General features: G+C 39.4%; 1 protein-coding gene across 2 annotated transcripts in view; it reads right to left on the minus strand.

Moving 5' to 3' along the window:
• Positions 1–8483: 8483 nt before the first annotated feature.
• The window catches only part of TRAPPC11 (trafficking protein particle complex subunit 11), a 65750-nt gene continuing 57603 nt past the window's right edge, over positions 8484–16630 (minus strand). The window contains exons 27-30 of one of the 2 annotated variants that reach the window (XM_081332314.1): positions 13004–13095; positions 11741–11874; positions 11178–11345; positions 8484–9792 (exon numbers count right to left, since the gene is read on the minus strand). In XM_081332314.1, the coding sequence (XP_081188440.1) occupies positions 9748–9792; positions 11178–11345; positions 11741–11874; positions 13004–13095 (439 nt within the window). In that variant the 3' untranslated portion in view covers positions 8484–9747. Of the gene's footprint in view, positions 9793–11177; positions 11346–11740; positions 11875–13003; positions 13096–16630 lie in introns of those variants that run through there. The other variant, XR_014027057.1, reaches the window with a different exon arrangement.

The raw sequence follows: 16630 nt of genomic DNA on the forward strand, positions 1-16630 counted from the left end.
ACCCGGCTACCTGGCCTGGGAGCCCGGGGCTTGACAGCCGCTCCTGCTCAAAAGCTCCGGGTGCTCCCAGCTGACTGGCAGCACCGAGAGAAGGTTGCAGACGCTCTTGGCTGTTCAACGGCGTTGGAGCCGCCCGCTGGGACTTCGAGCTGGCTGGCAGCATCGGATCTGGAGTTCCAGCCTCCCAGCTGATCAGCGGTGCTCTCCTCTGGTCGGTGGCTCATATCCGGAGTCTCAGCCTTCCAGCTGATCGGCAGAGCAATGAGCGGCTGGCAAGCCAGGTAGCTGGGTTGCTGCGCGGATTCCCCCACCACCCAGTTGATTGTTGAGCCTGGGGCTTGATAGCGGCCTTGCCCTGTTTGCCCTTGGCTGGCACCATGAGCAGCTACCGCTGCCCACCCCACTTTTTGCAAGCCCTGTTATGCCACCACCGCAGGCTTCTAGCAGCAGGAGGCTCCGGGATGAGCTTTGGTGCATCTTCCATCCCTCCAGTGTGAAGGTCGCCTTCCTGCCCCTCGATCCACAGCAGCATTGTTGGTGTGCATGGATCGACTGAGAGAAAGCGAGGTGTTTCTGTTGCTGGAATAAAGCTTATTAAATGAGCTGGCAACCTCCGAGTATTGTTGATAGATCTTCCCCACCTTTCCTCTGGTGCTTCATAAAGAGTTAAGTGGGCATCAGGTTTCTTGGTAAAAATGGATAAGGAAGGAAGGAAGGAAGGAAGGAAGGAAGGAAGGAAGGAAGGAAGGAAGGAAGGAAGGAAATGACGGGAGGGAGGGAGGGAAGAAGGAAAGGACAAAGAGGGAGGGAAGGAAGGAAGGAAAGGACAATGGGAGAGAGGGAGGGAGAGAAATAGAGTAAGGGAGAGAGAGAGAACTAGAGGGAGAGAGGGAGAGAGGGAGAGAGAAGGAGAAAGAAAGGGAGGGGGAGAAAAATAGAGGGAGAGAGGGAAAGGGAGAGAGATGGAGAGAGAAATATAGGGAGAGAAACAGAGAGGGAGGGAGAGAAAGAGTGAGAGAGAAGGAGAGAGAGAGGGAGGGAGAAAAATGGAGAGAGAAAGAGGGGGGAGAGAGGGAGATTAAATTAGTAACATGGTGGTTAAGTGAATCTGGTTTCCCCACTAACTTTGCTTGTCAGAAGGTTGCAAAAGGCAATCACATGACCCTGGAACAATGTGACTATCATAAATATGAATCGGTTGCCAAGCATCGGAATGTAAATCACATGACCCTGTGGATGCTGCAATGGTCATAAGTGTGAAAAATGGTCATAAGTCAATTTTTTTCAGTGCCGTTGTAACTTTGAACAGTCACTAAGCGAATTGTTGTAAGTCGAGGACTACCTGTACTTTATCATTTTTTTCCTTTCTTTTTTTTTGGTCAAGTTTTTGACACCTTGCTGGGCGACTGGTGGTACTCGGACATTGCCTTATCCTAAAAGTGGTACAATGGGTGAAAAGTTTGAAAAGCCCTACCTTACACAACACACCTAGCAATAATTTACAAGCTGCAGTCATATAATGTCATGCATATTGACTGCAGCAGAACTGATGAAAGTGTAACACAGTCATATATTTCACTTAATAAGCACATCACTTAGCAATGTGATTGCCAGTCCCAATTGCAGTTGTTAAGTGAGATCTATCTGTTTTGTGGAAGAACTGAAATAGGAATTCTTAACTTTGTTTCTTATTACCCATTAGCCAATAATAAAAACTCTTGTTTATTATTCTTGCCATCTTTAACTCTATTGTTTCCTTTATGACCTGGCTCTTTTTATGTTTCCTGTATGTGTTCTCAGTGTCCATGAGTACACTGAACATACCTCCTAGTTCAGTGATGGCGAACCTTTTAGAGACCGAGTGTTCAAACTGCAACCCAAAGCCCAATTATGTATCGTCAGGAGCCGGGTGGGTGTGGCCCATTGGGTGGGTGTGGCTGCGGTGGTAACGGCAGACTGGGTGGACTAAAAAGTTCAATCAATTCCAACTTTGTGAGATCTTTTTTTTCCCCGTGAGAAGTTGAAATTGATTGATTGAACCTTTTTTTTTTTTTGCACATGGCAATGGAGGCCTAAAGTGAAAAGGTTTTTTGTTTTTTTTTATTGAAAAGTTTTATCATACATTTTATCTTTGACAATCCCCCCTACCCCTCCCCTGTCCCTCCCTCCTTACCCCTCCCCCCTCCCCACCCCCCCCCCCGACTTCCCGGAGCTAAGTACAAGGTATAAAAAAACAAAGAAAGAATCATAAACAACCATATGCTAACAACCATAGACTAAAATTTATCACTCTCTAGCTCACATAGGATAACTACAAACACTATTAATATAGAATATATAAAAAAACAGAAAAAAAAAGAAAGGAAGACTTATTCAAATACTACATGAAACTTCTTAGTCCCATATTTGTTCTGGATATACTCAATCCATTCCTCTTAACAGTTTAATAGCCTCCTTAGACTTCACAACCTCTAAATTCAAAATCAAAGCCTTTTCTTTTTCCTTTATTTCATTCTCCAATTCTTCCCTCCTAGCTTCCACAGCACATCTATGTTTATTGTTCATATATATCAACACCCCTCTCAAATAGGCCTTGCTAGCATCCCAAACCATATCCATAGAGGTGCCCTTATTCATATAAATTTCAAAAAAAACACCTTCATCCGCTGTTTACATTCTTCCACATTTCTCTGGTTTCTAAACAAATTCTCATTTACGCGCCACGAGCGCCTATCTCTATTCTCCTTATAAATCTCTAGCCAAACTGGGCTATGATCAGAAATAGTTCTTGCACATATCTTCACCTTCTTAATCCTTAAAAAAAAAGTCATTAGTCAACAAAATAAAATCGATCCTGAAAAAAGATTGATGTCTGTCAGGAAAAAAAAAGTATAATCCTTTTCATACGAATGTCTTTCACACCAAATATCTCGCAGTTCCAAGTCATCCTTCATTTCAAAATAGGATTTAGACAGTCTAGCATGACTTGGGCCGCGCTTAAAAGCTCCAGCCTTGTCCATCTGTACATCCAAAACACCATTCCAATCCCCCATAAAAATAAAAATTTTATAATCCAACTAGGTAAACTTTGTATGAAATAAACTAAAAAAAGTCAACTTGTTGTTGATTAGGAGCATATAATCCAACTAAAAGCATCTTTTGCTTAAATAGGACTATCTGTTTTAGGCCGTGCTCCTCCCACTACTTGGCTGTAAATACATTTTAGAAATTCCATAGACTTCTGCTGATCTTATTCTTTTATTTTTATTTTTTTGATCGTTTTAAAGCAGCACGCATCTCCCTCTGCTCTCTAGAATCATCCAAAGAAGTTGTAGCTTGATCTCCTCCAGCACCATTCTCCTCTGTCTGTCCATCTTCAGCCTCTTGGTGTTCTCCTTCTCCAGATCCCTTTGCAGCTTCCAAAAGTGATAGTGGGGTTGCTTTTAAAACGTTATTGTAAAAATCACGCGCCTGCATCACAGTAGCCAAACGGTACCTTTTACCTTCATGCATCACCATCAGCCCAACTGGAATCTCCCATCTGAACCTTATATCTCGTTGCTTGAGCTCTTGCACTACAAATGTAAAATCCTTCCTTCTCCTTAAAATCTTTGGAGGAATTTCTTTTAGAACCAAAACTTCTTGATCAGCAATCACGACTTTAGTACCATAAGCAGCTTGAATAACTTCGTCTCTAATTTCCCTCTTTGCAAAATAAACCACCACATCTCTAGGTAGCTTTCTCTGTCTGGCAATCCATGAATTCACACGAAACACTTTATCCATGCCTCCCTTTATTTCAGATGCTGGCTGCCTCAATACTACTTCCAAAGCCTCAGAAATCAGCTGCTTTAGATCTTCCTTAATATTCTCTTTTAAACCTCTGATTCTAACAGCGTACTGCATCTGGTAATATTGAGCAAGACTCAATTCTTTGTCCATTTTGTCTCTTAAATCTTCATTTTCCAGTACTTTTGCTTCTAATATGGCATTTTTTTGAGTCAAGTCTTCCACTTTTTCATCCAAATCTTCCACATATTCAGCCACTCTATACACTGAAGACAAAATGTCTACCTTCATCACTCTAAGCTTCTCTTCCATCCTCTCTTCTATTCTCTCCTCCAATTTCTCCAACTTCTCCTCCATCTTTGCAAATTTATCACCCATTGCTTCCAGAATTACCTGGGCAAATTTTCCAAGAGCATCTTGTAAATCCTTCGGTGTCAATACATCAGGAAGAAGCAACGCTTGCAATGATGACTGCTGCACCGGAGAAGTTCCAGCACTCCAAAGAGCTTTTGGGAGAGATTTAGCCGCCATCTTTACTTTCACTTACTACGCACTTTCACTTTTAAATTTATAAAATCCATTAAGCTAGAAAGCAGCAATAAAAATCCTCTTCACCTTTTCCTCCTGTACCGCTCTGCCTGCTCCTTTTATTCCATGGTCTTTCCTTCTGGCAGGGGTGGTCGCAAACGCCTGGCTCCGCTCCAGAAATCACGGAGCAGAGACGCTGACCAGCTGGGAGCAGCCCAGGCTACGGGGGAGTTCGATCCTTCAGCCGCCCAAGCTTTAAGCTCAGGCGGCCCCGGAGAACTCAACCCCTACCTGGGGGCTCACCCCCTCCTCTTCTCCCGAGGGGGCTTCAAATCCACCCGAACAGCTGATCGGCGCTGTTTCGGGTGGAAATAACACAGCTGAGCCGCGGGCAGCCCGAAAGGGCTGTCTCCGGCGCCGCGCCGCCACCGGAAGTCCCTAAAGTGAAAAGGTTTTATAAAACCCAGCTGAAGGGCTAGGACTGGGGCGAGGGTGCGCTTGCCCACAGAGGGCTCTGCGTGCCACTGGTTCACCACCACGGTCCTAGTTAGTTAGATGCAGGCAAGTAGTAGTATGTTGAAAAGAGGAACTGAAAAAATGCTATATTGTCTGAGAAAAAAACCTGAAGACACTCAATGGAGTATCTTTCATTCTTATTTTTCTGCAGCAATCATTGTCTTGTATGTATTTTCAATTTTTACAGTCAACAATTCCAGAATTACATGGTCTTTTTCCTCTAATTTTGATGGCTCCAGTATTTGAGGTTACGGTAAGTGAAGTAGTGATTGTCTTCAAAACATAGGCCAGATAAAATTAATTTTAAAAAGGTGTTTCAGTGGTGGTCTTGTTTAGCTTGAGTAAGAAACTGAAGTTATTAAATAGAAATGTTACATTTTAGTTGGATATTGATGAAAATAAAGTTGTACCATTTTTTCCATCCAGCTTCAGGGACTCTTTAAATTTATCCTTGCCTTACCCCCCACTTCAAGAGCTCTTGCAGGTCTTGGTATCTTTCCCATCTGTTCCTAATTGGTTTAAGCTATTGAGGTCTCCAAATTGCAGCTATTATTCTTTGTTACATCAGCACCAGTTGGAATTAAACCTAAGCCCTTCGTTTTCAGCTTTTCTATTTGCATTTGAAAATATTATTTTGTCAAGATTTTATAGTTTTGCAAGGATCACAATATAATGCCAACATTTTTATATTTTTTTGCTGAAACTAGCCTAAATTAATTGAAGAAACTAGGTGGCAAGAACATTTGAATAAACACTGAAATGTAATTGTAATTTTTAAAGGTAAAAAAATCCAAAATTTGTTTTTTGCTGAGGACAGTATTTCTTACATCTGAGGACAAGCTGACATACTTTGAGGACAGATACTACTTAATTCCAAATCTTTTTCTTATTTTCTTATTCCAAATCTTACCACTTATTTATGTATTCTATTTATATGGCCACCCATCTCACAAGAGTGTGACTATCATCTTTACTCAGCAAGATTTACTGTTAAATTCTTTGGAAATAGAATTCAGTGATATTCATCATCATTTCATTTTGTTCTGTCAGGAAATTTCTCTTTATTTCTCCTTGATTAGTTCCACCCATTTCTTCCTGTTCTGCCTTTATTTTTCTTCATTTCTAAAATTTCCTTCATTTAGATCAGTGTTTCTTAAGTGTGATGTAAGAAACCTCTGGGGTTCCCCCAAGACTCACTCAAAATCCACAGAATCAAAATATTTGCCAGAATACTGAAGATATTTCCAAAAATGTAATACAATTTCACTCTTCTCATTATGTTTTATTTATTAAAAAATATCATTTTTATCAACAATACTTAGTATCTAATGGGTTTAGTATTAATTTTACATTATTCGATAAAACATTGAATAAATGTGATTTAATTTTTAATATGGTAAATATTTATAAATAAAACCTGTACAACAAAAACTCTCTTTAAGATCCTCCATAATTGTTAAAAAGTGGTAAGATGTTCTAAGACCAAAAAGTTTAAGAAACAGATTTAGATTATTCATATGAACATTAGATTGCTCAGTTGTACATTTACAAGGATAATTAGTTGACATCATGCTTGAGCCTTGACTGAAGCTGTTCGTTCCACTGTGAGTTTTTAATATACTGGGTGGCTCCCCAGAATGCTGAAACATTAGCATTATAACATCAGCCGAAATGATGTCACCCCCACATATATGTTACTCATCTGTTCCATACAAAGCAAAACTAAATACGGACAAAATCTTCCTATATAATTTCATTCTTACAATAGTTATTAAAATAAATGCAAATTTAAAATGAAGAGATTAAAAATACTTACTGTTTCTCTAATCTATGAGGCTTGTGCCAACCATATTCTTTCTGGGCAAAAAATTAAGATTTAATCCTTTGCAAACTGAGCGAAAAAAGTAAGAGTGGGTGAGCACAAAGCAATGAATGCTTACATGTCATCTATTTCTAGACATATTCTTAAAGGAATTGGGAACTGAAGAATACAATCAGGAATGAGAAATCTGTGGTTTTCTAATGCCAAACTACAATACCTATTGCTGTACAATTAATATTCCTAAGATATATATATAGGATGGAGTAGGCAGCCTTGTCATTGGTCACATATTTTCAATTTCAACTTGCATTAGACCAGCCAATATGACCAAGTGCAAGGACTATAAGTCAGATCATCTGGAGAGCACTAAATTGCCTATCTTACCTTAAGTTAAGTGGTGAGGAAGTTATGATTTGTCTGAATACTGTAAAATATTAAGAATCAGGTATGATATTGTAGTATAGAGGTCTAAAATAATCCTTTGCTGATCCCCATTACATTAAAAAAATAGATGTACTTTAGATGTAAACTAAGTATGCAGATAGTACAAAAATATTTTTCAGATCAATCTATTAAGAAAATAATTTTGAAATACTTAGCATAAACTAAAGATGCAAAGAAAATTTAAAAAGCATTTCAAAAGTATGTTACATTTAAAATAAAGTTTTTTTAAAAAAATGCAAAAGAGAGCTAGAGCTAGGTGCCCTAATTGCTTTTCTTATAGTCTTTCACTGAAGATAGACAGCTCCATTGTACCAGTTTCTCAGGTCTGGACACATCCTATAACATCCTGCCATCACTCTGAGAAAAAAAGTGACATAACACAAACAAAATGGAAAAACCAAGTGTATCTTAATTCACTTTCTTAATAGCCATTTTTAAAAAAACGTTGCATATATTTTTAAATTAAGTATCACAAGTTTGCTCATACTTAACAAATTTTGAAAATCACCATTATGCCTAATAAAATCTCATCAGCTGTTTGAAAATTAATGATATATTTTTAACTTCAAATACCATTGCTTATTGTTCATTTTCAGATTTCCTTTTTTTACCCTTCCTTTGTACTAATAAATTCTTCAATATTTTTGTTTTCTTCTTTAATATTAATCGGACAGTCCTAGTACAGAACAGATGTCTAGTACAGAACAGAACAAATATTAAGAACAGACCTTTTGACCTTACAAATTTTAAAAAATGACAAGAAAATGGAGGCAAAACATAGGCAAGGTAAGCTTGTATTTCAATAATGGATAATGCCCAAGGCTTGAACAAAAAGATGATTTTTCTCAGAGAGGATTAGAACAGTTCTCAAATGGACTTCTGGGTATTAAGGGCCTCAACAGTGGAGTGCTATTTTCTCTAAGAAGGCTTTTGATGCCCTTCTTTTGAACCTTTTAAAAGCAAATTGACTGATTACTGCTAGACAGAATTATGTTGTATTCATTTGGCTATTTAAATATTAATTTAGACATATTTAAAAATTAAAGATGGGCCATTTCCATCTTTTTGTCCACATGCTTTTTTAATGAAATCCACCAAGTTCCACAAAAAATCCAAGATGATTTTCAGCATAATGATTGCTTGCACATGAATTATATCATTGTTAGTATTGGTAGATATTTATTTACTTATGCAATTGTAGGGCATCATCCGGTGACCTCAGTTGTAACTGTTTAGCAGTAACTAAATTTTTAGGACCTTACTCTTAATATTTAGATGGCATTTTGGATATGAAAATGATTTCCATTTAATATCCTAGCAGTTCTTCATAGACCTGGAACTTACTGTATTTCTTATGTGCATATTACAAAAAAGGAAAGAGAACCAATATACCATAACTTTATTTAAGATGGCACAGAAAGTTCGTTATTCTGAACTGGGATGAAATATCCCAGTTCATACAACCATTTGCATATACTATATCACTCTAGAAAAGGAGAAATGGCATGAGACCAGAAGCTAAAGCTTAAATTAATTTATTAAACAATAGAAGAGCATTCACAAAACAGGTATTTACATGATTTAATATGAATATTAAGAACACCATGCTATATTCACATTGATAGGATGAATTCTTATCTGATATTTGCATGTTCAAAAAACTAATAAAGGAATGGGTCCTGATTAAGCAAAAGTTTTACAACTAAATGATTGGTGGATATTCCTGTAGCATACAAAGCTTTTTTCTAAAATGGCCTGCAATTCATATTTAGCAGCCCATGTTTCTGAAATATTCCATGGTAGACTTGCTGTAAATTATTTTTAAAAAATATTGACAACTTCAGCCTACTCCAAAAAATCTACAATGGCAATGGCTTGATGGGACATTTCCACAAGGATGATAGGCATTTCTTATATACAAGTCATTTATAATAATATTTAATGATAACATATATGTTTCTTCCTATGGTAAACTTTATTATATTTTTTCTAAAGGACCATAAGCTTCTCAGTATTTTACGGAGTAATTTCTTTAAACTAAATAATATCACTCCCTCCTAATTATGAAAGAGAAAATGTGTCTAAAGCAGTTTCACCCAGAGCCAACAACTATTAACTGGCCTCTCAAAAGTACAAAATGACAATGCAGATAATTTAACATAGCAACTCATCATATGAATAGCCAGAGCCTACTAAAAGGGAAGAATGTGTATAAATGCTATTATTTATTTCAAATATATGAATATATTTGATATTCATAATATATAAAATTGGATTCTGCAAGCATAAAATGTCAATGCTAAAGTATTTGTGATGGTAGTGAAATCAGTAACTACAACAAAACCGTCAGACTTGGTTTTTTTAAGCCAACTTCATATTTTTTTAGTTATTTCACCCATGTTATCAAAATATTCCATTCACTTCCATTCACTTAATTTCAGGAAAGTCAATGATAAAGAAAACCCTTATTTTTTATATATTTATATATTTAATTATTACAATCAAGTCCACAGGACACTTAGTTCATTCCACATTTTTTACCAATCTAAATATAAAGCAATTTTATTTGTAGCTTAAGACAAAAGTTTTGGGGAAAAAGCTACTATAAATTCTGTGCAAAACTGCTTCCTTTGTGCATGAATCTTCAACTATGCAGCAGCAATAGATGCATCGTCCAATTGACGGCCCTGTGGCTTTGGAGAAATAAAGAGAATTATTTCATATATATGTTTTCCAACAGTTACATAGCGCTCTATACACTTACACAATCTCTGTGATGTATTAATTTCATATTATTTTAGGATCAGTACTGAGATTCAGCAATGATCCATAATATTCTATTGAAGTACCTGTAACAGCAAGCCAGCCCTATTAAGATTGGTAACACTGAATAATTCTTAATTAGACTAAGATGACAAAGTAATTATGAAATTTAATAATAATTTAATAATTTAATTTGTAATAATTTAATTTTATAATTTGTAATTATCATCTATTGATAGAAATTATAGAAAATGGCAAGTTGTTATACTTTTATTCCACTTAATCTATGTCTACCATTTTGGGAAACAACTATTATAGCAGAAAACATTGCTATCTATTCAGAAAAATTACAATACTGTACAGTACAAGGAAGATTTTAAGCACCAAGTGTCTAGATTTTAAGCATTTGAATTTTTTTATAAACTTAGAAAAAACAACCTGTACAACCTAGAAGATATTGCAGTTTACAAATATACTCATTCCTTCTTTCTGAAAAAAGAAGGCTTATGTCCCTAGCTAGCAGCAAATGTAAATGACTAATTTAAGAGGCATTCTGACTGTCAGAATTCCTGAGAAATACCCATCCTTTCTAGTTGTACTGTGATCAAATAGCCTACAAAGCCCTGTCACTATAAAGGGTGGATTAAGTTGGGTTTTACAATGTAATTGTAATTCACAAAAAGCACTTCACATTTTTTTCCAATATTTCATTTACTCTGCCTGGACAGGTTTCTTCCTACTTATTTTGATAATCCCTGCTGTGCAAAGTGGGGAGGAGGGAGAGAAAAGAGTCCTTCACTAACTTCTTGGTAGCTAAATAAATGTATTATCACATGCACAGTTCTTAGTACCATTATTGCTGCAATGTGGCATTACATTATTTCCAATTCCTTATTATTTGCATATATGGCTATGGTCATAATCCAGTGAGACTTATTATAGATTGAAAATCTGCTTCAGCTAATCATTTTCAAAACAGAACATGGAATGACATTTTCCTCCAGTGTTTAGAACAGTGAATTTAGGCAAAAGCTTTAGTGAAAATTTTTATTTCACACAATAGCTAGCTTATCATAATGCTTTCCTAGAAGCCAAATTACATTAAAAATACACTTGAGGAAAGTGGCTGAGTTAATTGCTGGTTGACTTATAGAATCCATTCATCTATTTTATTATTTTCAGTAGATGTTGCTACTGAAATCCATTCTGGCATTCCACTGAAAATCATTTTAAAATAACTTATTGCCTTTAAGAGCAAACCACATGTTGAAAGAATGCTAAATACTGTAGCTTTGATACCACTCTTATATGTTACCTTGACAAAGATGTGTGTTGGTATAAATTTTCTAAGCAGTTGGTTAGTAAACTGTGGAAATCGTAGCAGACTGATGTTGAGAGATGGCAGCTGCTGATATCCAGCCATAAGAGGATAGAAGTTGTATAACATTTCTTGTTCAGTGCCAGGAAGGATTCTCAGTCTTATCTAAGAGTACATCCCACAGTCAGTTCCTTAATTACATGTAGACTAACTGATAAAAGTTTTCTAAGTTTGTGAAACTTTTTCCAGTTTAAAGTTTTCAACCTTTTTACCAATCTGCAGCATTCTTTGAAACGTCAAAGGCCCAAATCAGAAGCATGTTCAATATCATTTCATATACAGTACCTTGACTCAGAAATAGTACTGATTCAATGGAAGTCACTTTTACTGCATTCAAGTCACTTTTAAAACTTCACTTCCTAGCTTATATTTAACAGGGCAGGCAGAATGCAAGTTTCTTTTGTAACACAAGTTAGCTGCATAATTTCTCTTAAATGACTTACAGTTCATTAACAGAATTAAATGAAGATTCAAAAATATAGATGCATCATGATCCATACCTGCTTAAGACCAGAAAACATGAAGGCATCACTAGGTTCCACTGTTACTTCTACATCTTGAACTAAATTAGTTTTATTCTGCAGATGAAATTTTACAGGTAAGGATTCTCTGACTCGACCAAATGATGGCAAATCTTGGAAAGAAAGCACAACAATAATTTCCATGACTTTCAATACATGGGATTTCTGATTTCTGTTTTAGTTCCACTGAAATACTATTTAGGATTACATACTCATAGACTAAAAGATTACAAGTTTTAAACATCATTTTAGAAGAGAGACTGAGAAAAACATAATTCTTTTTTCATACACTCAGCACTGAAAAGTGCTGAGAGGAAAATTCCACTGTTAATCATGTGTCAATCATCATTATGAGAAAGTGATTAAAACAATGGTATTGAGCTAGCCAACGGAATGTTTTCTTTTTGTATACTGAAAAGGCAGTAACAAATCAATGGAAAACAGTTGCCTGCTGGACATATTCACAACCTGTCAGACCAAATACTTTAAGCCTTTCCCATATCACAGTAACAGTAGCAATACTGGTGGGATGGAGGGTTTGTTGTCACTGTGTGTTGGGGGGAGAGAGCACAGGGGGAGGCTCAGCTAATCTCAATGTACACATGTTGTACTTTGACAATAAAGATTTTTTTATTTTATTTTTTAAAAAATATGAGCATAATACCAAAATATGAACCTGTATATCAAAAAAGCTAACCAAAAAGAATAACCAAGCCAAACAAAGGCAACCTTATCTTTGACGATAAGAGCAAGGTAGCAGTAACAAGAGCTTTCTGTTTGTATGATTAAAACCAGCTGCAGATTTTCGGTCACATGTTACTTTTACTCTCTGAAGAACAGAAGCTAAAGTACAAAATTAAAAACTTATTCAATGGGTAATCTCGCTACAGTAATAGTACAGACTGTAAAAGGGATAGTTATTCAATGAATAAACTGCAAAGCAGTCTTTTTCTAATGATGGCCAGTAACTAATCTGGCTGGGAAGACTGTAGTTACTAGTTTGAGGAAGGCTAAGGTAAATATTGAGAATGTGCTACTTTCTGCTAATTGTTTCTCTTTTCTTATATTTTAAAAAAGGAGAGTTTGAGAATACAAAGCCTTCAACAAAAATTATATGATTACTCTGAGAAAATATTTGTTTCCAAGTTAAAACGTTTTCTTGATTTTCTCCCACTTTTCTCTAACTATAATAAACTTTTTGAAAATTCTGTAAGTCATGTATAAATAAGTCATTAATATTACCTGCATTAACATGGAGTGGGACACCTTCAGTGATCACATGCGGCAGCGTGATCAAAGTATTAACAATAGGTATGTTCTCCGCAGCTGAGCTCCTTTAAAAAATATTAAATTTATTTATTTTTAATTATGGTACTCACTACAAAAATATCAGCAAATAAACCATTTAAGATAGGAAAATTATAAGAAATCCAAATTTGAAATGGGAGGATGTAATACAAAAAGACACAACCAGTCAGACAACTGAATTCTATAAATTTATTTCTAGTAATCGGCAAAATAGCAAATTAATGAAATATGAATGTGCAAAGAATACTGGAACAAAAACAAATGTGGCTCTCTCATTGATCAGTTTCTCCAACAGGTGGTTTCTTGATAGGCTAAAAGCACTGTTTTTTGATCTGAACTTAGTAAAATGTACAGAAAAAGCATATAGTTAAATATGGGTGAAATACAGAACAGAAACTTTAAAGACAGATTTTGTTTTGTGAATAAAACTCTTAATAGAAAATTATCAGCATATTTTCTGGGATTCTGCAGGCCTACTTATCACCAGCCTTATGAGGTATTTTCACAGAATACGAATTAAGTCTGGTTCCAAATATTTCAGGCTGCAAAGTGTCAGGATCATGGTTCTCTAACCATTGCAGACTCCATAGAAAAAGTATCTGGGATACTGAAGAAAGCCAGGTCAATTCATATCAAAACAGAAAAATTCATGGTCACATGGCTCTGCAATCATGTGTTTGGCACAGAAAGATTCACAGGAGAACTAAAAAGTCAAAAAAAGCCAGAGAATCAGCCCAATCCATGCTATGCACCTCGGTGGCCTTCAGGCATCAATATACCAAGAGGCCATAAACAGCCAGATTAAAAAAAACTCCCTCCTCAAAATAGTTAAGTGTATTCCACAAGATGGAGGGGGCCATCCGGAGCTCAACCGGCAAGCGGTTCCATAGGTCTGGCGCGCCCACAGAGAACGCTCTCCCCCTGGGGGCCACCAATCGGCATTCTTTGATCGGAGGCACCCTGAGGAGGCCCTCTCTGTGGGAGCGCACTGGACGGAGGGAAGTTGACGCCAGCCGCAGGTGTTGCCGTAGGTAATCCGGACCCATGCCATGTAGGGCTTTGTAAGTCATCACTAACACCTTGAACCTCACCTGGAGAGCAACCGGTAGCCAATGCAGCTCACGGAGCAAAGGTGTAACATGGGAGTATCGGGAAAACCCCAAGACAACTCGCGCGGCTGCATTCTGCACCAGTTGAAGTCTCCGGGTGGACCTCAAGGGTAGCCCCATGTAGAGAGCATTACAGTAGTCTAGACGAGAAGTCACGAGCGCATGAGTGACTGTACGCAAGGCATCCCGGTCTAGATAGGGTCGCAACTGGCGCACCAGGCAAACCTGGGCAAAGGCCCCCCTAGTCACAGCTCCAATATGCTCTTCCAAAGAGAGCTGTGAATCTAGAAGGACCCCCAAGTTGCGAGCCCTATCTACGGGGGGTAATAGCTCGCCCCCCATGACCAGAGATGGAATAATCGGAATTTCCCGGGATGCCGGCACGAACAGCCACTCAGTCTTGTCAGGGTTGAGTCGAAGCCTGTTCCTCCCCATCCAGACCCGGACCGCCTCCAGGCAGCGGGACATCACGTCGAGGGCATCACTGGGGTGGTTTGGGGTCGAAATAAAAAGCTGGGTATCATCAGCATATTGATGATACCCAACTCCAAAACCACGAATGATCTCACCTAGCGGCTTCATGTAGATGTTGAACAGGAGAGGCGAGAGAACCGATCTCTGAGGAACTCCACAAATGAGAGGTCTCAAGGTCGATCTCTGCCCCCCTGCCAACACCGACTGCGAACGTCCCAGAAGGTAAGAGGAGAACCACTGGAGAACTGTGCCTCCCACTCCTAACCCCCTGAGACGTCGCAGCAGGATACCATGGTCGATGGTATCAAAAGCTGCTGAGAGGTCTAAAAGGACTAGGACAGAGGAGCAGCCCCTGTCCCGAGCCCGCCAGAGATCATTCACCAGCGCGACCAATGCCGTCTCCGTGCTGTACCCGGGCCTGAAACCCGATTGGTACGGGTCTAGATAATCAGCTTCATCCAAGAACAAAGGGAGCTGTTGCGCCACCATGCTCTCAACAACCTTTGCCAGAAAGCGAAGGTTGGAGACCGGACGAAAGTTGTTTAATATTGCTGGGTCCAAGGCAGACTTCTTGAGGAGGGGTCTTACCACCACCTCCTTCAAGGCGGCGGGAAAGCTACCCTCGCTCAAAGAAGCAGTAATCACTGCCTGGAGCCAGCCTCGTGTCCCATCCCGAGCCGCAGAAGTCAGCCAGGAGGGACACGGGTCCAACAAACACAAATGCATTGCTAGAGAATGTCCTTGTCTTTTGGAAGTACGTGGTACACTTTGAAAGTATACAGTGGGTGCTTTTGCAAAGTGACTGCTCAGAGGTTTGCTAATTCACAAAATGGGTATTATTTGGAGCATAACCAGGTGCAAAGAACCAATTTACTGCAACCACCTACCTGGTTTTATTTTCTAACAAAGCTTATAAATTTTAGTTAGAGCCCACAGGCATTATCTTTTTTTTTTTTTGCCACGCCTCCTGGAAGATGGCCGCTCGCAGCTGATCGCGGAGATCAAAGGATGCGAGTTTGGCATGGAGCCCTGCAGGGGGCTGCTGTTCCCTAGCCCGGATGGGCGACAGGACCCTCCGAGGCTTTGGTGGAGCCCGTAATGAGCGCCAGTAGTAACAACGGGGCGGTATTGGAAAGGGATGGCGAAGCGGCAAGGAGGCAAGGCTCCCGGACTCGAAGGGGCCAAGCGGAACGGCTCGATCAGGCTGACGGCCGAATTACAACGGCCGAAAGCAACCGGCGGCACCCTACGGCAACCTGTAAAGCGGCCGAGGATGGTCGGGCTGCAACGTGCAGTTTGCAGCCTTTTCTGGCTCGCTCAAACCAGCAAAGAGCACATACTAGCCGGCAGCTGCCGATGGGATCTTGCGGCGGTCCCCAAATCAGCTGTTAAGCGGCCAGCTTGGATGCGAGTAACCGGCGGCACCCCGCGGCAGCCTGTAAAGCGGCCGGTGATGGGCGGGCTGCAACGCGCAGTTTCCAGCCTTTTCTGGCTCGTTCAGACCGGCAGAGAGCATATACTAGCCGGCAGCTGCCGGTGGGATCTTGCGGCGGCCTCCAAATCAGCTGTTAAGCGGCCTGCTTGGATGCGCGGCATGCGGAAGCCTGCAACGGACATACAACGACCTGATCGATCTCCCTTCGATAGACAAACGGTCCGGCCCTGCAGCCACCTGCGGAGGAGCTGTAACGACCTGGGGCTGCCTACAAAGGTAGCCTGGACGGCGAGGCTCCAGAATTGGTGGCTGCTGCCCCCCATCTGCCCATCTATAAGATCTTCGCGCTCCCCACCCACGACAGAGGTCTGTGGGATGATGGCCACCGTCTGTAGGCTAGAGCGCCATTTAAAACCCTCCTATATCTGGTCTGGAGGGCGGAATTCACCAGGGACCACCTGAAGCTTTATTTGGAGGTGGGATGTGCCGAAAGGCCCCCGAGATAGCAGTTATCCTCTCGGGATCATAACTTTATGTCCAGAT

This window comes from Vipera berus, assembly GCF_964194415.1.
Source record: "Vipera berus genome assembly, chromosome: 7".
Lineage (NCBI taxonomy): Eukaryota > Metazoa > Chordata > Lepidosauria > Squamata > Viperidae > Vipera > Vipera berus.